Genomic DNA, 24,497 nt, shown 5'->3' with positions numbered 1-24,497 from the left:
TGCTGTTCCATTGAACACTGTTTCATATGAGCTGTTCAGTGGGAGCAATTTCACTGAAGATTCTTTTGCCGAAGGGGGTTTGCATTACAAGAGTTTCATGAACATTTACTCAGTTTCACTAAAAGAAAGCTAGAGAATAGTAGTCAGCTGCTCATGCTGCTTCTCCTCTGTGGAGCTAATTTTTTGTGTGTGTGGGATGGAAGTAATTTACTAATAGTGCAAATCCCAGAGTTGTAGGGAAAGCCAGAAGTTGTAATTATGCTGTAAATGGCAAGGTAAAACCTAACCCTGGCAGGGGTGCTGTTGCAGGAAAATAGTCTTCAAATACCACTAAAAACGTGAGCGTTGTAGTCTTACAGTGAGGAGCAATGTTAAGATAAAAATAGAATGAGCTGAAAATGTGACGTCGAACCTGTCAGGTTGAGGTGCTGTGGGAACACAGGAAATTTTAGGCAGTGAGCGTTGAAAAAAATGTTTCAGTACAATAATTGTCAGCACTGTGTGTCCCAGCCTTTAGCGGTTTCTCAACCATCTGTTAAAGCCATTGAGCACTGCTTTCATTAATGGCTTTGCTGAAATGGCTTTCGTGGAAGGGACATTGTTTTGGAAAACTAGAGAGTGATGAAACACATATTCCATGAACTGCCTTGAAATGTAGCACCACATTTTCTGTCCAGTTTTCTGGCAATAGGCCTGTGTGCGCAAAATACTTGCTTCGGTTTGTTTGGCCAGAAAACTGCTGTGTGGCCATTAAAGCTTTTGCACGTTTGGCTTTGAGTGAATTTGGTCCTTGCAGTAATGAGTGCACAAAAAAATCTACCTATGTTGCAGTGCGGGTTTCTGTGGCTTTACGAGCCACAGTACAGTTTTGCCCAACATGTGCAGGTGGTGCGGTTGTGTGGAATTTTCCCCGCATGCAGTAATGCATTTTCTTTTTTTCCTACCACAGTGGCACAGCCTTTCTCGGGAGGAGCAGTCCAAGTACTATGAGATGGCGCGCAAGGAACGACAGATCCACATGCAGCTCTATCCAGGTTGGACAGCAAGGGACAATTATGCCATCAACAGCAAAAAGAAGAAGCGCAAGAAGGACAAGAGCCAGGATGGAGGTGAGCCTTTTGTGACAGTTTCTACCTGCCAGCTTGGCCTGCTTCTAGTGAGGAGGATTTCTGTGAAGTGCACCTTCATTGCCACTTATGTAAAAAAAAAAAAAAAAATATTGGTCTGTTTGAAGGATCTCCTGAAGGATGAGAACAGGTTGGGCATGGGCTTCCACAATCATTGGCAGTCTTTAAAAAAAGCAAGAAAGAAAAAGGCAGCTTAGATTTGTGGGAGCAATTTTAATGCTTACACATTTAGACTGCATGTCTAGACTGACCAGTTAATTAGATTCGGTAAACATCAGCTCGTACTAATTGCTACTAAGATTTCCTTTTGTTATTAAACTTATTGCGAAATGACTGATGTGGCTTTCTGGGGAATAGATGTTTCCCACTGCCTGATGTATTCTTTTGTGTGTCACATCACATTTTTGTTTTCTTGTGCTGGCCGACTTCATTTGATGAGCAGTTGTTGCATGGTTTCAAATCTGTCACGTTTAAGCAATGTTGTTTCCCATACAAGGGCGTTGCATTGATGGCATTTTAAGTAGGAAACCACTTCAAAATAACCATTGTGTAGTGTTGTGCAGTTAGATTTTCACCATTGCGAGAACCAGCATGACATTGGCAACAATGGTTCTAGGCACTTTTGTGAAAGAATAGCCAGTGGATGCCCTGGAATTCGACAAATGTTCTTCGGTAGAGCAGCTGCAATATTGTGTGCTACAGAGCTGTGGTGTTCAGCTAACCCTTGTTCTTGCACTGTGGCTTGCAAAGCGCAGGCATTTGCTTTTGTGATTTTGATTAACTGCCACCTATATCTCACCGCAAAGACCCCTTGCACTTTGTCCCTATGTGTTTGCTCTGAAATTGCTTTCCGTTGAGATCCTTGCCTTCTTTTTTTGGGCACAGCATAACTTTTCGTTATGTCGGTCGATGGTGGAAACCGGTCTTCTTTTCGGTTTGGCTTATGGTTTAGAGACATGTCCTCTGTGTGTGTGTGTGTGTGTGTATGTGTGCTTGTATGAAGTTTACATAGGCGTGTGTGCCCCGCTGCTTTCTTCTTTCGCACATTCCGCACTAGTCGCTCATCTCTTCTCTTTTTGACCTGACTGTGCATGATCCACACACCAGGGCTCCTTTCACTGAATGGCTCGTTCGTTTGTTACACTTCTGACATGCAGCTGTGGCTAGGTCAATGGCAGTGTAAGTAAGATTTTGCTGAACACTTTCCTCTAAACCCTTTTTTAGTTGGCTCGCCCTGCTTCCCCAACACCTTCTCTCAGTGCATCGTGGTTGTTGCTGAGTTTGCCTGCACACTTAATCGCCGCCTTGGCCAACTCTCCACAATGCATGCCTGCAAGGTGCTTAGAGGTTTTGCCTGGCCAGTAACCCCTCAGAGTTTTATTTCCTCCTCACTGCCCTTTATTTATTGCCTCACCTTTCAGTTTCGGTCGATGCTTACTTCTATTTTGTTTGTGTGTTTTATTAACAGGGGCAAGCCTCTTGAAATTTATCTGAAAATCGTTACATTTCTCATGGTGTTTGACCCAGGCTGTTGTGGACTTTATGTTGTGTTTATTTTTGTGTGTTGTTTGAGTTTACATTTTTAATTCCCTCATTCAAAGGAAGAAGTAAATACATAACTGGCTGTGCTGCACACTTTGCTTCTTTGCTACACTGCTTAAAAAAGTAACGGATGTAACATTCAGTATGTCCTAATGAGGGGAAAAAAAAAACAAAAGAACTGGCAGATGTGGCTTGCACGTTGTCGTCTGCGTCCGTGCTGGCTATAAATGTTATACGCTGATAAATATTCACAGTTGCTAGCTAGTTGAGGTGAACATCCTGCCTCTGCATTACATCTGGCATGTGGAAGCAAAGCCTGCGTTTTGTTCAAACCTTGTACTCCTGCACCTTGTCACCCACTTGTGAGCGTACAGTGGTGTATGGCGGGCCATGGTGGTGGCACTCGTTTTGCTTGGTTGTTTCCATCCGTGACTGCCATTCAATCCTGCTTTCTGTTTCAGATCTAAACAATCCCAAGAAGTGTCGAGCAAGGTTTGGATTGGACCAGCAGAGTGACTGGTGCAAACCCTGTCGGTAAGCAGGTCTTCCCCCCTTTCCCTGTCATGTCAGCTGTGTACTGTGTGCAGAAGCAGTCTGCTCCTGATCAGTGTATGGCCTAGTCTGTTGTGGGAACACTTGCTCTACCAGCTTCTGGTGTCCTGGCAAAGTAGTTGCATTCACCCTTTCTCCTCCCAGAGTCACCCTTTAGATGAGCTTTCACAGGTTATCTGCGTTCCACTTTTCCAATTTCCACTTTCCACAACTGTATAGTAGGGTTTCTTGTTGAGCTAATAGGTACCTTGTTGAACACAAAATGCCAGCTAGGAAGCTTAACCACAGTTGGAGGAATGGGCTACAGGAGACAGCAGTGGTGTCCCGTTGCCTCTTTTCTCCCCTGTTTGTCATTTGCTCAAGCATCGTCCCTTTCAACCATCCTTATCAACACATTTTTCCCCTTCCTTGTTGGGAAATGGGAAAGGGAGATTGCAAATGGGTGGGAAAAGAAAAAGCTATTAACATTTCATGGAGAGAGTCATTGAGTACACAAAATGCAAAAGTGAACCATCTGACCGAGCTCGTGAGCAAGCAAGCAAACGATCAAGCAGCAAGCATAAGGCACCCGTGGCAGGACACAAAAACAACGAGCAAGCAGGCAGCTGTCGCCAAGCGAGCTATTAGAGGGACCCTGGAGTGAGCATGTTGATATTTAATTTGTGGATGCATTGTATGATGGTATGACCATTGGCTACAGTTTAGTTCCCGTTATTGGCAGGAAAGAAAACACCATGTGGCTGCCACACTGACTACCGCAGTGATTTCACATTAGTTTGTAACGTGTTTTCGTGCTTTTTGGGCCTTCAGCATGCCGATTCTAACCCATTTAATAATTTATTTTTTAGTATTTTTTTTGTTTGTTTACGGGCAGGTTGTACAAGCTAAACATAGGAGCAATCTGCTAAATGTAGCCTTGCTGAATTGCCGGTCTGTCATCATAGCCAATGTCAGAAAATCGGCAGTAAGGATAATGCAAGGGAAACGGCACTTTTGAACGCAGTTTTCTCGCTAAAAAAATTACGTTTAAATTGGCTGGAAAAGCGTACAACATGATCTATGCCCTAGGTTTTAATTGGCAAGTAATTGGTCAGTGGTTACAGCTCATATCAGTGTCGCTTTGAACGAGCGTGAGTAGGCAGATGGAAGCATTCAGTCTCACATGCACTCGACGAAACCGAAAGCAATCCACTGCTATGTCACCGTTAGAACTCAGCTGGGCAGTTGTCTCTGCAGCCGAAGTTTTGGGCACACAGGCTGCAACCCTTACCCCTAGAAGCCAACCTACAAGGAAGCAAACATGAGAACGTGGTGCTTGTGTAGTTACTTGTTGGCAGGCAAACACCAGCGTAAGTGCAGGGCCTGGCGAGGAGTCTCTTATTGAACCTTCAGGTAAACCTTGAAGTGGTCTAGTTCTTTACATTCTGACCATTAGAAACATTCTGTTTCCTGGTGAGGCAAAATCTGAGAATGGTGATGTGATGATACTAATTTGCCCTCTGGAGTTTGCATATAAAACCCCGCAGAATTACCTCTGAAGCCAGCCAATAAATTGATGCCGAGTGCTTCCAGCTTCAATAACAGTGGGCTTGATGCCAGCACTGCAAACGTTCAAGCATGTGCATGCAACAACATGCATTTGGGTACCTCTAAAGGTACTTCATGTGTGTCAACATGTGTTCCATTAAAAGTCTGTGGCCCATCACTATGCATGCTTTGTTGGCGACCATTAATGAAGTGACTGACAAAAGCCTTGCTTGACTGTGGTGACACGAAAAAGGCAAGAAACAAGGTGCTGCGTAATGACCTGGCACAAGTGACTTAGTAAATGGTGTGGTGCCCTTGTGTGCAGCCGGAAGAAGAAGTGCATCCGGTACCAGGAGGGGCTGGACGGCAATGCCAACGAAAGTGAGGACAACCTGGGCTCGGTGGAGGCACCGACGCCCGAGTCGCACACGAGCCACGGGGGCGGGGACACGACGACCACCACAAGCACGGGCAGCCCCTGCACGAGCTTGGGCACGCCGGAGCCCAGCCCCGGGCCGCCCGTCCAGCGGCGGCCCGACTGCTACAGCCTCAACAAGCACCACCCCCTGAGCGTGCACCACCTGACGGGCCAGCCGCTGGTCAAGCGGGAGCCCGACGACCCCGTCGACATCCTGACACCCCCCCTCGACCGACTCCTCCACCACCCCCTCCTCCCTGCCGCTGCTGACGGTCACGTAGCGAGAGCCTGCTCTGCTGCGCGCGACAGCACCCTGGCCCACTGGCTCCCTACTTGCACACCACCCTGCCAGGTGACCAGGATCACCGCTCGCAGCGTGACAGGCGCAATAACGTCCACAAGAGCCCGCTACTCGCCTAGCTGCCGAGGCACGCACACATCGTTGGCAGCTGCAGCAGGGGCGATGCCATCCTTGACGTGGTCCCGAATACATCGGTGTGTGGTGGACTGCCTTTAGCCTTGTGATGTCCTCATGCTTGCCGACTTCAGGGGGGTGCCTCATTCTCATTTCTTCACTCCGTGGCAGTGCGTCACCCCTGCTGGACAGCTTCTGCTGTGGAACCGCTTTGACGCAGAAATCCAACGCTCGTCGAGACAACCTGTGAAAAGTCTGTGGGCCTTTTCTGTGACAGTGGAGCCACTGTATGCGTCAGGGAGGATTTTAGGTGGCTGAGGTGTGTGCGTGCGTGCATCGTGTGTGCAACTTTCGCTTACAGATTTGCAGCTTGCAGAAGAGGCAGCAAGTGGCACCGCTGGCAGAGTGCAACTGCCAGTGGTTTAATTAAGAGATAGTTGGAGGTACGAGGCATGGGCAGAGGAGAGGAAAGCAGCCATTGCTGGCTTGGCATGGGACAAGGACAGGAAGGGAAGCCATGGACGCAGTACTGCTGTCACTTTCTACTCTCGCCTCCCTATTTCAAGCTGTTCAGTTAGCCATGGAATACCCGCTGGGCCAAACCTACTCGTTGCTGGTCATTTCTTTCTCATCTCGGCATTTTTCATCGTCTGAGTAGTAGCTCACCTTTGTATTTCAACTATAGCTATTCTGTAGCCTGAAGAGGCAGTCTCACGTGATCTGTCATTTCTATTGTTACCAGCAATCAAGGGTACAAGGAGGAATTCTCCTTTGGCATATTAGCTACAAAAGGACTGCTGATTTTGTAGGTTGAATTCTGGTCAGGGAATTAGTGCCAGGTGCTTCAAACCTTGCCAAGCCCAAGCAATAAGAAACCGTATCCGTGGCAAATTGGTGGCAATGCCCGATTTATACCAGTTATACAGATATGAAGTCCTGTGTGTTTTTGGCAGCTTTAAAGGGACACTGAAGAAAGTTGGGTGAAATGACGTTTTTGACTGTAATTTTAATAGATCACATGGGTCTGTTTTCCACTGGTGACATTTATTTCTGACTATCAGATTACGTTTCAAATGCAAAAGAACCGTAGCTACCATGCGAGGCTCCCCAGTCAAGTAGTGAAACGCTCGCAGTGACGTATTGAGATGAGATTTTGCTACTGGCTGGCCTTGTTCCACTGTTGCTGCCGGGAAAAAGAAAAGCTCCTCTAAATGCATTTAGGTCCTTATGCTTTGGGTAGCCTCACTTTCTTGATCTAGCATAACGGATAATGTTTGAAGCTTACCAACTATTGTGGTTGCTGAAGGAACACGTTTCAGCATAGCTGCTGCAGTTTTCATGGGTATGGCGACATGTGACGGGACGAAGTGTTTCAAGAGGATGCTGTCAGATTTTTTTTTCTCTCCCTCCATGCTGCTATAACGTTGCAAATAACGTGCGGGTGTGAATGCAATGGTTAATTTCTCATCTGACCTCCATGTCTTGCTCTCTGCAGTGGGCGACTCCATTAGCCCTTCAGCCAAGTGGGGCACAGCCAGCCAAGACTTTCAATACGTCGCTAGTTTTCCAGTAAAAAACACCCAAAAGGGCCAAATGTTTTTTGTTTTTTTTTTATAGTGGATTAGCAGCCATAAACTTATTTTGAGCCATCAATTACCAAATTTTCGCCTCAGTGTCCTTTTAAAGATAACCCGCTAGGCAGCTCTACAGAACTAAAAAAAAAAAAAAAAAGACGTCTACCTTTTAAGTTTTCAGCCTGGAGATGAAAACTTAGTTCATTGCTTTGTATACCTCTTTACCTACAACGTAATTATTTTCACAACTATCAAGAAACCATGCTGAAGCCTGACGTTCATTATTTATATATCATGCAATACATGCCAATTCTGGGTTACAACGGGCCTAATCTGAAATGCAGCGTAATGAGTTTATTTGCGGCTGAGCAAACATGAAATGTATACTGGGCACATGAAGCTGCGCATAATTTTCTGGGGCTAATCTACACGGCATTATGGTGCTTGCAGGCGCTGTTCTTAGTGTTCCTAGCAGATGGTCGAGGTTTGGGGAGACCCTCCAAAATGTGCCTGTAGTTTGCTTCTAAGTCTAGCCTGCAAGTGTTCTCCAACTGGGTACGAGCTGCATGCATTAGGCACACATGACAAAGGCCCCAAGACAATGTAATGGGCGTGTCATTGCTTTATTGAAGCGGGTGAAAAGTCCAGCATCACGAGTACTGAGTCTCTGAGCATCTGTGGAGGAAAAAGCATCCTGGGGCTTCTGGCGTCACTTACAGCGTTTGGGGAGCTGCAAAAATTCTGGCGGGGAAAAGGAAAATTGAGGAGGACGAGCAGTCTTCAGCAGCCCAGGGAATCTGGGGAATCCGAGGCAAGATGATAGTTGCCACCTTGCTGCCTCTCCTGCCACCTGCTGTAGAGAGACGTTCCAGTGTGCATCCCTTTCCTTGTACATAGCTTCCACACGTGAGATGGACAGGACGCAGGGAGCTGGATATACTCCCCTTTGTACAGTGATCAACATTTGCGCCTCTGTCCTGTTTACTCATTGCCATGCCGGAGAGGAAACGTGCCAACGTGGGGGGGGTTTACTTCATACTACTACACAAGTGCAGTATTTCTTTCCCCTTCCCGCATCCAGAAATGACGAGAAACTGTTAGCGGGGCCATGTACATACTATCCTTGTCACTGTCAAGAGGGCTCGTCGATGTAGTTGTGCAGTTTACCTCTGAGCTCTCCAGTCTCATTTCAGTGCGACAAGAGTCAGCATGGTGTTGAAACTGTCTGGAACAGAATCATTTCTCCCTTGCCAACCTCATTGTAAACAGTCACCTTCACCTGTTTTTGATCTCAGCTATGAGGCGAGAGATGTTTACAAATACATGCTCAGTGGAAGGTAAACACTAAGAAGGCTGCATTGTTGTACCAAAAATATATATATTTTTTTCCATATGTGATGGTCCGTGTCATCGGTTTTGTATTAGTAAGAAACAATGTGAGTATTGAACTATGTTAGAGACCCCCCTTTTTTTTGCTGGTTTTTTATATTATTATTACACTTGTGCTTTTAGGTGGTATGTTTACAACTTTTTAATTTATGCGTTTATAAAATGTGTCACCAAGCGGCATTTAATTGAGCATGCCACCGAAAATGACCAGATGCTCTGTAACAGGGCTTTCTGCTCTTCAATACACGCTTGCTTTTATGAAAAGTAACTGAATGATGGGCACCATCATTATGTGCAAGTGCATGCCCGCCAACTCTGCATACTATTTGTGCTGTTTGGTTCTTGTGTACTAGGTTTTTACAAAATCTGGAATTGTGCACTGTTCTGAGACATGACTGGAAGAACATGACAGACAAGTGTATGTAGTGTTTCTGCATGCATCCTATCAATCTTGTGTGTGGTGTAATTTTGCCTTTGTTAGTTGAAGGGGGCAAGGAAGTGTGGGCTGGAAGGCTGCCATATTCAAAATATATACACAATAAATTACCAATGTGTGCAGCAGTACTGGCTGTTTATTATTTGTAATAAATTGACTTTGTTCTGTTTGTTTAACTAGCAGCGGGCTCATGAAGGCATCTTTTACATATAGGTTAATGTTATCTCCTATTCACAAGAACACCGACATTCTGAATCCTGTTCTCTAGGAAAGGCTATGGCAGTTGTCTACCAGGCAGGACCAAATGGTTTTTCATTTGTCGGGGTGGGGGGAGAAGGCGAGCGCACTTAATTAAGTGCCCTGCCGTGGAACAGAGAACGAACCGCAAACATTTGAGGAAAGCAGCTGCTTGTCCTTGCCCCCTTCAGATACCAGAGTGGCCTGTAGTAAAGTTTAAAGTGGAAAGGAACCTGGTATGATCTGCCAGGAAGCTAGGTTTACAAGTTTTGGTTGTACACAGATTTAAAAATTGAAAAAGAGGAAACATACTCAGGTACTTTAAGCGACTTCAGATTTATTATCACTGGCTTTTCACTGTTCTGACAGGTGCCTCCGATGACATCGTCGGTCATGCTGGTTGCACTGTGAAACTGGATGCAGTTTTCTGACAAACCAGCTTTCAAAAGCATGATGTCTTAACATTAAAAGTTACAAGTTCAAAAAAAAATTTGCCTGTATTTTTATTGCCTCAATTCTGGCATGGATATTTTGCTGTTCTTTTGCGTCACTGGGAATTTTTTTTTTTTAACTGGCTACTGCCACCTGTAATGAGGCCTTCTATGTTTAACGCAAATAAGACTACAGTGCTTGAGGGTGAAGTGCTTTTAGAAGGTTTTATGTGTTTACACACCTTTGAGCAATTTTGAGTTTCAAGTCATTTTTAGTTTCACCAGTATACATGCACAACTCGTTGTGTGAAAAGCATTTCCTGGGAAGTACGAGCATTTTTCTTGGGTCATGCATTGCTTGTCAGCTGTCCAATCGGAGAATCAAAACTTTTTTGTTTATAAATGCTGCTGTAATGAATGATGTGCCGAGTTCGTTGTTCCTAGAGGGACTGGCGCAACAGGTGCGTGCTTGCATTTGAGCTATGTGCAATGAATCCTGCCCACGGTAATGTGCATTAGGTTTCTTTTCTGTGCTCTTTCGAACAAAGTAGAGAGAGGGAAAACTGTAACCGGTATGCCTGCTATCTCTCATCTGTTTTTCAGAGGTTGTGTGCAATTCATGAGGAAAATGGAATGTGTACTTGCACATGTTGTCATGATCACGAGTCTGTCTGTTGCATTATCCCATATTCAAAGATTGATGTGTTCACTCTGATGCTATATGTTTGTACCAGCGCCTTTTTTTTTTTTTTTTTCTTTTAGAGCGTAATGTGAGTGGGCAGCTTTGGAGAGTGGGAAAACTGAGCAGATAAGTTGAAAAAGAATGTTGCATTTTTCATTCATTGAGTTCATGGCTGGAGGAGTGCTGTAATAATTAAAAACAAATGACTCTACTTTGTGTCCTTGTTTGCTTTCTAGCAGTGTAAAACCGTGGAAGGGGCTGGTTCTCGACGTTAAAAAAAATCACCACAGCCTCAACACAACTACGCCCTCAACATGACTGATGCCCACGGCAAAGAAATCACGGCAGCATTACCCAAACCTGCAAATCCACCAAAGCAGAGGAGTTGGCTATAGCAATTGCAGTGACAACTGCAACCAAAAAAATGGCAATAGGGACATCAGTGCTTCTAGCCTGATGTTATTATCAAAAGAGCATGATCAGCAGTGCACTACACACACTTATATCGCATCAACAGCCGCTGCAAGTCACGCACATTGTCTGTATGCCAGGACACGTGGCGGTACAACGGAATCAAGCAGCCCACGCCTCAGCCCATGGGCGAACACTCCACACACTCCCTGCCACTACCTCTCCAGTCCCAGCGATACCCAACACCAGGGTTCGCACAGGTCCCTGAAAACCTCAAAAACCCTTGAATGTAGAAGTGTCATTTTTAGGGCCTTGAAAGTCCTGGAATTTTTTAGCAGTCCTTGAAAATCCTTCATTTGCTGATGGTCTTAATGTAACAATGAAGTTTCAGTGTAGTTTGCAAAATTACAACACATTCAGCGGATTTTCTTAAAGCATGAGGCAGCATTGGGAGCAGGAACTTCTCAATTCAATCCATGTCATGATGCAATCCAGTGGAATCCGGGTTCTGCCATCTAGCACCTTTCTTCCGTCGTAGCCTGTGGACACTCGCTCATTGCTTGTTGGTTGCTCCTTATAGGCTCCTTTTGCATTTGATTTTACACTGCAAATGGTGAATGTGGTGATAGTTGAAGTTCGTCAAATCTAGGAAATGCACCTTTCCGCGGTCATGGCCGAACAAGGGCCCGTACAAAGACAGGGCTCCCCCAGACCCAACGAGCACAAATTGCATAGAATGTAAACCATGCGGGGAAACGTTTGACACTTGGTCAATGGGAGAGGCTGCGCTAAAAAGACATTACAACATGAAGACAGAAGGTAGTAGCTCCTTTAAAGAGTACCTGGTGCTGTACTTGAGTGCCTTATGTTCTGAGGTATTGTGCAACAGATAACTTTTGAATTGCATTGAAAATTTTATAATATAAATAGTCCCAGCTATAACTTTAGATGGCGTTCTTGAAAATGTATTTTATGGTCTTAGAAAGACCTTAAAAACCCTTGAATTCTTGCCTTTGAAGCCTGTTACAAAATGTGATCTGGTTGGAAGGAAGACGAGGCAGAAGGAATGAGCCCAGCAGCAGAAGCACGAGCAGCGAGGCTCGTGACATCTTCTTCCTTTACCGATTCACCCGCTCGAAGGTCATAATAAATCGGTGCTCCTTTAACCGCGTCTGCTTCCTGGTCTTCAACATTTTGGTGCCGTGACCAGGATGCAAGGATTACACAGTTGAAGACCCCTACCAATGAGGCAAGACTATTGAAAAGGATACCCCGGCCTCAAGCGGCGCATCAACGTACCGGGCTCTGCCGTGGACCGTCTGAAACGGAAACGTGGGACGCTCCGCGCATCAACGACAAAGGTCATTAATGAGATAAAATCCCTGCTGGATGGTAACCCACTACCTACCGGTGAGCTGAATGAACACCTCAATATGCTCAAACAGCAGAAGACTGTATTAGCCAACTTGGACAAACAGATAGAGCAGCATGTATTAGATGAAGAACTAGATGAGGAATTTGCCACAGCAGAACATTACCAGGACTCAATCGATCGCATGATCTATCGTTCGGAGAGACAACTTGCGGCCACGTGCCCTTCGGCGATTAGTACAAGTCAGGAGGTCGCTCCATCCCGCGAAAGAGTTCAGGTTCGACTACCGAAGCTGGAGATACAGTTTTTCGATGGAGAATTCATTCAGTGGCCTTCGTTTTGGGACCTGTACGAGTCGAGAATACATAAGAACTCATTGCTAGCCGACGTTGATAAACTCTGATGACGCTGATGACGTTTGACGCTACCCCCTTCAAATAACTCTGCAGATAAAATCTGCAGAGTTATTTGAAGGGGGTAGCGTCAAACGTCATCAGCGGCTTACCAACAGCCAACGAAAGCTACCCCATAGCCATCAAACTGCTGCAGCAGCGTTTTGGAAACGAAACCCTGTTAATCAACGAACATATGAAAAAATTGCTGAACCTCCCTAAAGTGATCTCCTGCGACGACTTGAACGGCCTCCAGACGCTCCACGGGCGGATACAGACTAACGTTAGATGGCTGGAGAATCACGGTGTACCCCTTCAGTCCTACGGGGTAATGTTAAAGACTGCGATATTGCAGAAGATGCCCATTGAACTCGTCCTCAAGTTCAACCAGCTAACGTTAAAGGAAATGTCATCGCGAGGAACACGAGTAGAATGCCCTGACGATGTCTCAACACTACTTGACCTATTGAACCTTGAAGTGCGAAGTCGGGAGATGTCTTCATTGATGGCTGGATCAGACAAATCTGCCAAAATAAAACCACTTCATAACGAAGTCAAGAACAACATTCAAGGTCCCACCTCCACACTAACGGTCAAGATATACCACTATGGATGTTTTTTTTGTGAGTACAATGGCCACACAACAGGTGATTGCCGGGCTGGACTTTCGTTAGACGAAAAGAAAGCAAAATTGCGAAAAAAGGGACGCTGCTTTCGCTGCGCCAGGCCCTTCCACCATGCCAAGGATTGCAAAAATGCAAGAAAGCTTTCATGTCTGAATTGCAAAGGGCGTCATATTACTTCCATGTGCAATCCAACTTGGAAACGCTCAACAGCAGAAGAACTGTCGATTGTGTCCAGCTCTGCGGCGGAATCAGAGACGTCACAGAAAACGCTTTTTGTGTGGACAGGGAAAGAAGACATAAATTTTATCTCGCCAACCATTGAATCAGAAGCGGTGACAACCGTGCACGTGACAACAGAACAGTGCGTATCCGTGCCGAAAGCCTTACGGGAGCTCGACCACCTTGGACTCCAAGATAACAGAAAACATCTCGAGGAAGATTACAAGGACCCAACGGCTTTCACTGCAACCACGTTTAAAGGAAGTGAACGTAACATTGTTGAATTTCGTAGGGGCCCAAACTGTCAAGCCCGGGCACGATGAAGACATCGATAACCTCAGCGATTTCGAACGCAGCGAACATATTGGCAATACACGTGATGAAAGTGCGCTTACATCAGCCACCTGCATGACTCAGATATCTGAGCCTCACCGTTGTTTGGTGAGGCCCAAAGAATGCCTCACCGTTGTTTGGTCAATTCAAATGTTTTGCCCCTACCTCTACGGCCGTCATTTTACCATCGTCACAGACCATCCTGCCCTCTGTTGGCTATCAACAATGAAGAATTTGTCTGGGCACCTAGGCCGGGGAGTGTTGCGTCTGCAATAGTACGATTTTGCCATCACGTACAGGTCCGGCAAAAAGCATCTGGATGCCGACACTCTCTCCCAGTGTCCCCTGTCCTCCTCATTGCCGCCGGCCATGCCACAAGCCTTCCCTGATTCCAGTCAGCCATGTTTACCCATGGCGCCCCTCAACCGCGCTTCTGTACCCAACTCTATCGAACTGCAAACGCTACAGTGCACAGATTCTTATTGCCGTATCTTAATTGACCACCTCAATGGATCCGTCCAGCCGCCCAACAGCCGCTTGCGAGGCCAACCTTATCTCTTTCGGCTTACGGATGGAGTGCTATGCCGTGCAAACTACCACCCTACAGGCTACAAATGGGTTATGGTAGTTCCCTGTCAACTTCGCCGTCGCATACCTAAGGCGCTTCATGATGATGCCACTTCTGGACATCTCAGATTTCAAAAGACGTACAATCACGTTTGCAGTCAGTTTTTCTGGCCCGGCCTCTACCATTGTTGCACAGTACGTGGCCTCTTGCTCTTTGTGCCAGCACCGCACGCGATCGACGTCACCCCCTGCAGGTTTGCTTCAACTTCTACGCTTCGTTTAAATCTCTAGGAATAGACTTGTACGGGCCCTTACCTCCAACAACTGATGGTTTCCACTGGATTGTGACAGCTGTGGATCATTTGACCAATACTCAAGAAGTCATGACTTTGTATTACACAATATCATCTTGCAACATGGAGCACCTCGGGTTCCGTTGAGTGACTGCAGCAAACCTTTCCCACATCCTTGTGGAAGTGCTTCGGGCTGCCGACACCATCCATAGAACATCTTCCAGTTACCATCCCCAGACAAATGTGCTCACCGAGCGTTTCCACCGCACTCTGTCTGATATGATCTCGATGTACATCAGCCGGGACGTCAGCGATTGGGACATCATCCTACCCTTCGTGACATTTGGCTGTCCAGCGCACCACCAGTTACTCACCCTTCTTTGTTGTTTACGGCCGTTCATCTTCTATAGAGCAAAAGAGGGTGGATGGCCTCAGTGGACAAAGCCGAGAAAAAGGAGGTGTCTATAGACACCGCCTTTTTCTCGGCTTCGGTCCCTGCCATGTCACCCTTTTACGAACAGATCGCCCCAAGGATCGCTCACTGTCGACGTGTGGCCAGAGACCGCATGTAATCCCAGCAAGAACGGGAAGCCCGGTACGACTCGGCACACTGAACCGTTCAATTCTCCAAAGGGGATGAGGTCCTTCTTTGGACCCCTGTTCGTGCTCCAGGACTTTGTGAAAAGTTTCTTCCCCGCTACCTCAGTTCCTACGTTATCATCGCGCAGACATCACCAGGTAATTATCGCGTGTCCCCAGTGGATATTTCAGCAGACCGTCGGCACCACAGAACCGAAATAGTGCACGTCTCACGGCTAAAGCCGTCGCCAGCTGTAACCATGTACGGCCAGGCAGCCGCCTTCAGTCATGGTGGGAAAATGTGTGGGCATTGGGAGTGTGCTGCTGTGATAGTTATGCGTGGGAGTGACATCATCATGGTCATATGTAGTATGGAAGACAGCAGGTCAATCTCCCTGCTACTTCTACCCAACTAAACTAACCACCACTGTCTGTGAATGATCATCATCATCCTCTGGGGTTCGTTCCTTCGTTGGCCTGTGCTCGGCAGCCTAATAAAAGTGGTTCTTTCCTACCTCAGAACTCACTCTCTCTCTCTCTCTCTCTCTCTCTCTCTATATATATATATATATATATATATATATATATATATCATATTTTTGCAATTCTAAGCACCCCCTTCTCTAAGCAACCATCGCAAGGCGGATTTCAGACGCGGTACGCTGTGGCCAAGTCATTTATGAAGTTTTCAATTACAAACCACTTCAATGGAACAAAAGACGACCTGCTTGGGGACACTGAGAGCAGCGGTCCAAGTGGCACAACGGACTCGAATGGTGGTGGTGAGGGTGACTGAGTATCAGACATAAGCGGTGGGTTCACAGTCTGTATCCACTTTTTAATGTTTGCCAAGTAAAACATTATTCCTTGCTCCCGTCTCATCGAGATACGGCTGCAAAACAAGTGGTGGAGGGGGTAATTTTGGTTTTTCAAATCTAAGCACCCCCTCACTTCGTGCATCGCGATCGCGAAAAAAGGGGGTGCTTAGAATCGAGTAAATATAGTATATATATATGTAGCGAATAAGAATGGGAAATGAGAGGCTCGGTAAATTAAGACAGAAATCAGGATAGGCAGTCAAGAAAGCCAAGGAAAGCAAAGGGGAAAGTGTGGTAAGTCATTTATTATCCTTGAAGCACATGCAATTTTTTTTTTTGAAAGAAGTGGAGAAAAACATGCCTGCAGGGTGGGACACGAACCCATGACCTCCAGAGTACACATCTGGTGTGATGACCACTACACTACCGGCGGGGCTATACTCACCTCGACTTTCTCGGGTTTTTATGTTAATATAATTGTTTCCTGCACTTGGGGTGGTAGCCAGCACCACTCCGATTACTCTGGGTGAACGGGACCTTCTGGGTGAATGGGACCTTCCAGGCCGTGACTCGAGTGTCTACGACATGTCGAGAGTGGTCAACCAGCGTTGAATTCCCTTAAACTACCTTTGGCACCAAGACTGCCAGAGCAGAGACCCTCACTATGCATGTAGCGAATCAAAATGGGAAATGAAGGGCTTAGTAAATTAAGACAGAAATAAGGGAAGGGATTGAAGAAAGCCAAGGAAAGCTAAGGGGAAAGTGTGGTAAGTCATTTATTATCCTTGAAGCAAATGCACATCATCCTTGATACACATATGCACAAAACAGAGAGTAGGCATGTGACACCCTAGCTACTTTTCCGCACTGAACTCGTGACATATTATGGGCAGCTCGTTGTGATTGGCTGGGGCCGACAAAAATCGAACACAAAGTAAACAGGGATTATAAGCTCACAGAACGAGCTATTTGCGCTTAAATTTAGTGCACATTCTTTTTATAGCAGTTACGAATGAACACGTAAACACAGAAGCTCCAATGTGTACTCTGCGCACTATGCCGCCCATTGCTGCGCCACACTCCAGCGCGTTGGTCTTGCCTGACATGACAAGGTATATGCAACGTTGTCTTACAAGTCCCTGTTTGTCAAGCATACCCAATGTTTCATGAAATGATTACTGTCAATCATAACAAAAATAAGCCAGGTACAAATACTGTCAAAAACAAAGCGAGGGTGGACAGCGGTATTGTCGTGCCATCTAGGGTGCAGACGATAAACAAGGCAACAAAAGATGTTTTGCCATTTGCTGCAGCTGTAGTCAACATACTAACGTTTGATTGTAGCTATCTGCCCTGGATACATCATCACTGACGTCACGAAACACGATTTAGCAACAGAATTAAAATTTTAGCTTACATTGTTTAATTTCTCAGCGAACAGAGCATGGCTTGCTTTCGGGCAAGCACTGGTGGCACTATAAAGCATCAAATCTTTCAAATGAAGTCAGCTTGTATTTTGTGTTCATGGCCCCTTTAAGGAACAAGTCCTCACACCCGCTTCTTGTTAGTCCCCCCAGGCTGTTCCTGCTCTTGACCTCAAAGAATGTTTTGATCATGTATCACACTCGACCATTCTGTCTCTACTAGATCTGGATGCGGCTTACGGACATACGCTGACGTCTCCAACTTTCTCACCCAGCAGCACGTGATATTCAGGGTTGTGGACATAAAATCTTAACCCATTGCTCTAGGAGATGGGCATTTCACAGATCTCATTCCTCTTCCCTCTTTCCACCATCACCTTCCCAGACCTTCCCCTGAAACTCCATGCCATTTCCCTTATTCATCATGCCCTATATGCTGATGACGTTATCGCCTGGATGGATGCAAAGTTCATCAGGAAATATAGAAGAGGCTCTTCAAGCCGCTACATATGCTGTCAACCAATACACCTTCTTGGTGGGCCTTCAATGTTCCCCTCAAAAATGTGACCTGATCATTGTTTGGAAGCATCCTCCAGCCTCTATTCATGAAACTGTACAAGTCGCCTTTGATGGGCACCTCATCATGAGCTCTTCACTCCATTTTTTTGGCTTGACTATTCAGGCCAACACATCCAACAACCTAACGATCACTCGCCTCACTAAAGCATTTATTCAAATTTCCCATATGCTCCATCACATTTTTACCTGACATTGTGGCACAAAGGATCAGGACCTCATTCGACTAATTCGTGCCCTACTCATGTCATGGATCCTCTATGTTACCCCTTACCTTCCCTTACTAAAGAGGATCTGGATGCCTCGATTTACTAATCCGCAAAACATTCAAGAAAGTTCTTCACCTCCCCATGTCCACATCCACAGAACGCATCCTCATTCGACCTCCCAACACCGTTGCTGAGCTCATTGAAGAGCATCTCTCCAGCCAGCATCTCCGACTCGCCCAAAACTCCACAGGGCTTGCTCTTCTCAAATATCTTCACATCACCACTCCCCAAACTTGTAGCCAGTCAACCTCTACCTCCCTAATATGCATCTCCCGCACATTACCAAGGCCGACGTCTCGCTCGTAGCCACACCTACCAAAGGGGAATTTCATACACAAATGCAAGCCCTTACTGCACCCCACCTCGACACGTGGAATGATCACTACTCAAGATCACCTGCACCTTCCTGAACACCCCCTCCACCTGGTTCACCGAAGAATTCGCAATAGCTCTGGCAATCACCCAAGCTACACCCTTTATTGTACTTGCAGACACCCAGGCTGCCGGTTGTAGCTTCTTGTTGGGTAAGGTGGCCCAAACAACCTTTCAGCTACTCACCCATCATCACCTCACCTAAAACATTTGTCTGGATTCCAGCTCACTCAGCACTGGCAGGCAACTATGCCCACAAGCAAGCCTGTGCCCTTTCTTCCTCGGTTACCTCGGTTACCACGGTTAACCTACTCAAACACAAAGAAGCTACCCTCGATGATCAATCGCATTCACACGAACAGTTTCCCTCACCCCACCTGGCTACACCGCCACTACCCAGCCCAATACCCCGCAGAATGTAAATTTTGTTCTCAATCAGGCACCCTCACCCACATCATCATAGAATGCGCTCACAACGCAGCCCTCCAACCTCTTTCCCTTCTCCTCATCCCCTTCCAGATCTGTCGGTGAACCTGACGACCAGTGCTGACCTGGACGCCCAGCAACTACTAGTCTCTAGGGGACAGATCGCCAAATCCTCGCTTGCGGTCCTGGACTGAGGAACCACACTCACTTCTCTGCGAGATAAAGTTCTCTACTAACTGCACGAGGTGGCAGCACTGTATGGCACACCAGTTAAAGTAACACAAGTTGCGTTGCAGGCTTGAGGATGCAAAAATTACGTGCACACCCAAGTACTTCTTATGATACAGATTGCAAAAGCACGACCGGCCAATTCCTGAACGTGTCCTCTCATTATTATCATCATTCCCTTTGCATTTCATTGTTCTCTCGGCTACCATGACTCGACATGTATTATGCATTCGTAATGTTAATCAAAAGAAGATATTTAGTGAGGGTGTACTTTGCTGCCTTCTAATGGCTACTTCTGTAATTAGCATTCTCAAATTGCCTATGTATGCCTCAAAACGTCTCTAACAGATATTTCTCACGCAAAGGCCAAAACGCATTCCCTAGATCCACCTTCGTTCAGCTATATTTTCCGCACTGTCTGTCTTGGGGGTGTGAACCTGTCTTGCACACCGGAGGTGCACAGTTCAAATCTCACGGAGGCCCAAATTTACTTCAGTTAAACTTATCAGTTTTTCGTCTTAGGGCTGCTAGCCGTTTTGTGTCCCTGATATGCGGCATTTGTGACCTATTAAGTAACGCCTTCACATTGAAAGGACATTCCTATCTTCCCTGTGGAACTGACACACTGCATTCACTAGCTGTGTGCACCTTGGGCGACAGATTTTTAAATGGTCAAGATCAACTACATTAGGGGGCATTGATTGCCAGTCTTCAGCCCTGACCAACCAATCACATTCCAGCTGTGCAACTATTGCATAATAAAAGGCAAATTATTGATTGGTAATCTTGCCTGCAATGTGGAAACACTTGTGTTTAACATGCAGCTGACAAACCACAATTAGTTGCGTACAGAACCTGGTTTCCTGTGAGGAGTACCTAATTATTGCGGACCATTATTACGAACCATTAGATAAGGAGGCAAGAACTAGAATAACAGAATACAGTCATCATGAACAAACCATGTTTATTTGCACAATTCATACAGTGACAGTAACAAACATTTTTTACAATTTTCGCACTGATAATCAGACTGCAATAAGGAAAAAAATAGCGTTCAAGTTCAAAGCAAGTTTTTTGTGAATTCGCCGCACTGGCGATATATTTCAGGCAGTTGTGAATGCAGCACTGCAAAGGGCCCTCTGGAACAAATTGCCCAACTAAATTGGGGCAGATGTGCCACAAAGTTGATTAGTGTGATGTTTCAGTAAACCAGATGCCTTACCACAACCCTGGACTAGGATGATGCAATAGCAGTTCACAGGGGAAAAAAAAAAAAGGAAGCCTGCTGTGCCATTGACACCAAGAGCTGCCCTCACGATCAACTGTTTCAATATTTAAAAGCACATTTGGATGCTGCATCAAGCTGACTTTGGCCACACTGATTTGTTTCGCTTTCAGTGTACGAATACACCATGTGTCACTGTCATCACTCCCTTTCCCTTACCCCTAGGATTTGCTGTGTACCTTACCGGACTGGGTTGTCTGCTGGTGAGCGCCCAGATGAGTTCAAAATATTCTCAGTCCACTTTTTTTCCTCCTTCCTTTAAAAATGAACTAATACCCCCAACTTCCTTACCCACGTGGTCTGTCCCAAGCACTAGGGCGAGATACTCTAAAAATTCCTTCTTTACAATTCAAAACACATTATGGTCACCCTGTCATAAACATGGCATTCATTACACTCACAATTCAGCATTTAGCAGGCCGTGGGAGCAGACAAAATTTTTCCAGAAGCTTGCTTTAGCATAGTTGTAATTCCATGCAGACTTGAGTACACACAATACCAAAATGTGAAGTGGCCGGTCTGCTTTGAGGGGGTGGGGTTGGGGGGTGGGGGGTATAAACACGTAATCTGCCCAGCTCTGGAATGTTAACAACAAAATGGAAGCTGAGAACGGCCACATTTATGGGGCTTCACCTGCTCAAAGGTTTACAAGCATCACAGTCATCAGGCGGGGGGTCGCTGATGCTGCTGCTGCTTTGTATTTCTCATCCCGACTCTCTTGTACAGTACCTGCAGCACAAGTTATGCACAGTGCGCCACTGGATCAATGCTTCAAACCAGAGTAGCCCATTTTGTGCAACTGTCGCCCATCTGACGAATGATTTCAAGGCAGCGCTGCACCACAGAGTTCGTTTTGAACTTGACACTTGGATATTTTGGAAGCGATGTTGTTCAGAGTAGACGCAATGGGATTGGGAATATAGTGGGAATAGCATGGAGCCCTTTGAAAATATCGCGCTCACTGAACATAACTGTAAATGCAGGAGTGCCACATGCTCCGTCTTGTGCCCCTGAAACCCACGTTTCTCAGCATGTCAACTAAGTGCACCACGTCTGAGCTTCCCTCATTAACTACACCAAGCTGTGAGCAACGCAAGATATGCCTGTACATGTGAGCAGGTCCTTTGACGAGGTGGCTCATTTCAGTTCATTGCCATTTTGCATTATTCACTTGCTAAGACTCTCATTTGTAAAATAAATCTACCCTCCCCTCAAAGAGCTTCTATAAGCAACCTATCGTCACAACACAAAAGGTGGGATACCTACGTTAATTGCACTTAGCACTAAATAGAACCTGGCAGAGATGACACTTGTGTTTTCAGTGCTGCCAACTTGCTTCAAACATCATGCAATGTGAGAACCCCAAAAAACAAACCAATTTTTTTATTCACTGGGCTGGCATGCTAGTCAAGTGCAGTAATTGGTCATATGAACGCACACACAAAAAAAAAGGAAAGGAGAAATCCCGTGAATTATCCATGTGCCACTCTACATGGCGCACATGTGGACTTTTCCCATCCCAGCGGCCTGCTGGAGCATATGTCTGCCTTTTAGTTGTAAAGCCATACACCATGTATCAGATGCCATTCTGATTCTAATGTGGGATACTAGGGCAAAAAATACAATTTCCACCACGTTGGCCCCATTCCCACCTGCCTTTACAGACTTGCACAACATTGGAAAAACCTTCCTTCTGCTAACAATATCCTTCAAACAATATCCTTTTTTTTACCATCAAAAACTGCATTTTGTTATGCCACACTTGTCTATAATGAAATTTTTGTAGTAATTGTACGAAGTTCTGTTAATGGAGTTTGACTGGCTATTTTATGACAGTGCAGTAAGTTCATAACCTTTGAATACCATTGACAGTGAAGAATATGACTCAATACATCCCCTGAAAACCACAGAAAAAGAGCATGCTGCCTACATTCAGCTTCAATAGGCTTCTCCGCAAGGCATATGCAAGGCCAAATACAAAATAGCAAAGTAGGTCAGTAATTATTTCCACTTAATAGCCTGGTATGGCAAAATGCTGCTCAATTTGTCAATTTAGGCTTCATTAAACAAACGGGTGACCTCCCACATGACCCCCCTTTAGAGATGCTTATCTGAACTGTAATGAAATTAAAACTTCTGATCCATAAGCAGGACTGGAGCAAATGCACTTATACAGACTTAGTAAAAGGCAGGTGAACACACTCAGCTTGAATAAGTTACACTGTATATACAAGGAATGAAAACATCGCATAACACTGTACAGGTGGGAGAAAAACAAAAAGAAGAGAGATGCCACTGGGCACAATGCCACTTTTGACAACATGTCAATGTGTTCATCTTTGTACAATTCCAGTCCAGTGGACAGAAACTAAAAGCCTGCACAGCAGGCACCCACCAAGCCTGGGTGTGCACGCTGATATGGACTTGTGTGCCCAATGGGCACCACCAAACTTGGCTAGTAGCAGAAAGAAACAGTGCATGTTTCAGGGCACTGACATTAGGCTAAAATACTCTTCAGCACAAAATAGTCGGACTACAAGGTTATCTTCAACAAAGGTGGCCACAACTTGCATAATGTGCAAGCTAACATAGCTCAACCTTGAACATTGCCTCACAAGCATTACTCAATCACCCCTACGAGGACCAGATGACCTGTCACACATGCCGCCGAACAGTGTAGTAGATGCCAAAAATTATGGTGACTAGCACTAGAGCTCCAACGAGGTAGAGGATCGCCCTGTTCTGCATAGCTCGACGCATCATCCCACTCAGCACATGCGAGCTCTTCCCAATGTCGTGGTCAGTTTCCTTCACCTGTAACAACAACAAAAAAACGCATCCAAATTTACCAACGACGACTACAAGTTAAGTGGAAAGCTGTAGTAAACGCCAGTAAAGGCAAGTGCTAAAGAGTTTCGAATGAGTACGATTGTTTTCATCATTTACAAGATGTGAAGTCGCAGTACAGTACAGTACGGACAATACCTTTTCTCGTGCTCTGGTTATCGTCTCACGCTGTGCACTGAGATCAGACAATATAGCAGCCCCAACTTTTTCTGTAAAAAAAAAAACATAAGAAGTAAAGCTGAGTTCCTTGAGTCGCAACGACGGGACTGTATACCTGTTTCAAGCGCTAGCTTGTGGCCTCCTTTTAGGAGTCTGGTCGACCTATCCAGTCTTTCAGTGTTATCCAGGAGCCGCTGTCTCTAATTAATGCAAAACGACGACTGCGTTAGTTTGACATTTATGGCTTTTTTATAAAAAGAGAAAAACTGGGGTGACACTGACCTGATCGTCGGTAGTGTAATTATCATCGTTCAAGAGTTCCTCTCGAGACTTGACTTCGTCGCAAAAAGCAATTCTAGCCCTCTGCTGAATTCAAACACGAGAAGAAAAAAACAAATTCATTATCTTGAAAAACAAAAGCGACGTTAACGCGTTGGGCCTTGGGCCAGACATGAGGAGTGTGGTTGCTTACATATTCTTTCCGTAGCCGGGATAGTTCCGCTTGATAACTCTTGACCCTGTTTTGGTACTTTGGTCGGGTTCCAACAGGCAACGTGCGAACTTCAAGCTCCATCTGCTCCAGCTACGAAAACGATTAATGAATAGTTAGGATGTGACAATGACAACAGCATTTACGAGCACTTACGAGCTCATTAGCTTCTTCCAGATGTCTCTCAACCTCGGCGACCATCACCGTCTTCTCATCTGCAACACATTCCACCGTAAACATGGCATATAAGTTGCGTTCTCCAAGCACACTAGCTTCCTGACAGTACTTACCAGGAGGAAGATTCGGTATCCGACTTGACTTCGACGTTATGTCAGCTGTTAATGCTGCATATTGCTGCTCGAACGTCTCCATAAGCGTCGCCATTTTTTCGAATGCCAGTTAATATCGTGACGACACAAGTGACGACACAGCTGACGACGAATGACGACAACAACCATGACAACGACGTCAACTTCCGGTA

At 45.7% G+C, this 24,497-nt stretch overlaps 2 protein-coding genes across 10 annotated transcripts in view; one reads left to right on the top strand and one right to left on the bottom strand.

The window, feature by feature from the left end:
- Window positions 1–10,541, top strand: part of Pan (transcription factor pangolin) — a 229,668-nt gene extending 219,127 nt beyond the window's left edge. For all 7 annotated transcript variants that reach the window (XM_077685778.1, XM_077685754.1, XM_077685764.1 and 4 more), the window contains 3 exons: window positions 950–1,109; window positions 3,131–3,203; window positions 5,074–10,541. In XM_077685778.1, the coding sequence (XP_077541904.1) occupies window positions 950–1,109; window positions 3,131–3,203; window positions 5,074–5,683 (843 nt within the window). In that variant the 3' untranslated portion in view covers window positions 5,684–10,541. The remainder of the gene's footprint in view (window positions 1–949; window positions 1,110–3,130; window positions 3,204–5,073) is intronic.
- A 9,641-nt stretch (window positions 10,542–20,182) lies between these two features.
- Vti1a (Vesicle transport through interaction with t-SNAREs 1a) lies at window positions 20,183–24,462 on the bottom strand. 3 transcript variants are annotated; one of them, XM_077685731.1, is made up of 7 exons: window positions 24,307–24,462; window positions 24,173–24,231; window positions 23,999–24,109; window positions 23,809–23,892; window positions 23,642–23,726; window positions 23,506–23,576; window positions 20,183–23,334 (listed from the first exon to the last, which is right to left on the bottom strand). In XM_077685731.1, the coding sequence occupies exons 1-7, from the start codon at window positions 24,398–24,400 to the stop codon at window positions 23,176–23,178; spliced, it is 663 nt and encodes a 220-aa protein (XP_077541857.1). In that variant the 5' UTR covers window positions 24,401–24,462; the 3' UTR covers window positions 20,183–23,175. The 3 variants fall into 3 exon arrangements, with proteins under 3 accessions (XP_077541857.1, XP_077541839.1, XP_077541847.1); XM_077685713.1 differs by having other exon boundaries at window positions 24,173–24,415; XM_077685721.1 differs by having other exon boundaries at window positions 23,809–23,889; window positions 24,173–24,415.
- Window positions 24,463–24,497: the final 35 nt, after the last annotated feature.

This window comes from Haemaphysalis longicornis, unplaced genomic scaffold, assembly GCF_048455015.1.
Source record: "Haemaphysalis longicornis isolate Haplotype H1 unplaced genomic scaffold, Haemaphysalis longicornis Haplotype H1 scaffold_1, whole genome shotgun sequence".
In the NCBI taxonomy this organism is placed as follows: domain Eukaryota; kingdom Metazoa; phylum Arthropoda; class Arachnida; order Ixodida; family Ixodidae; genus Haemaphysalis; species Haemaphysalis longicornis.
The sequence above is the reverse complement of the archived record's forward strand: the minus strand, read 5'-3'. Positions and strand labels throughout refer to the sequence as shown.

Coding starts and splice junctions, on each gene's coding strand:
- Vti1a (XM_077685713.1), bottom strand. CDS start 24,400: ATGGCGACGCTTATGGAGACGTTCGAGCAGCAATATGCAGCATTAACA. Junction 23,893..23,998: donor CCCGGCTACGGAAAGAATAT/GTAAGCAACCAC, acceptor GTTTGAATTCAG/CAGAGGGCTAGAATTGCTTT. Junction 23,577..23,641: donor CAAGCTAGCGCTTGAAACAG/GTATACAGTCCC, acceptor TTTTTTTTACAG/AAAAAGTTGGGGCTGCTATA.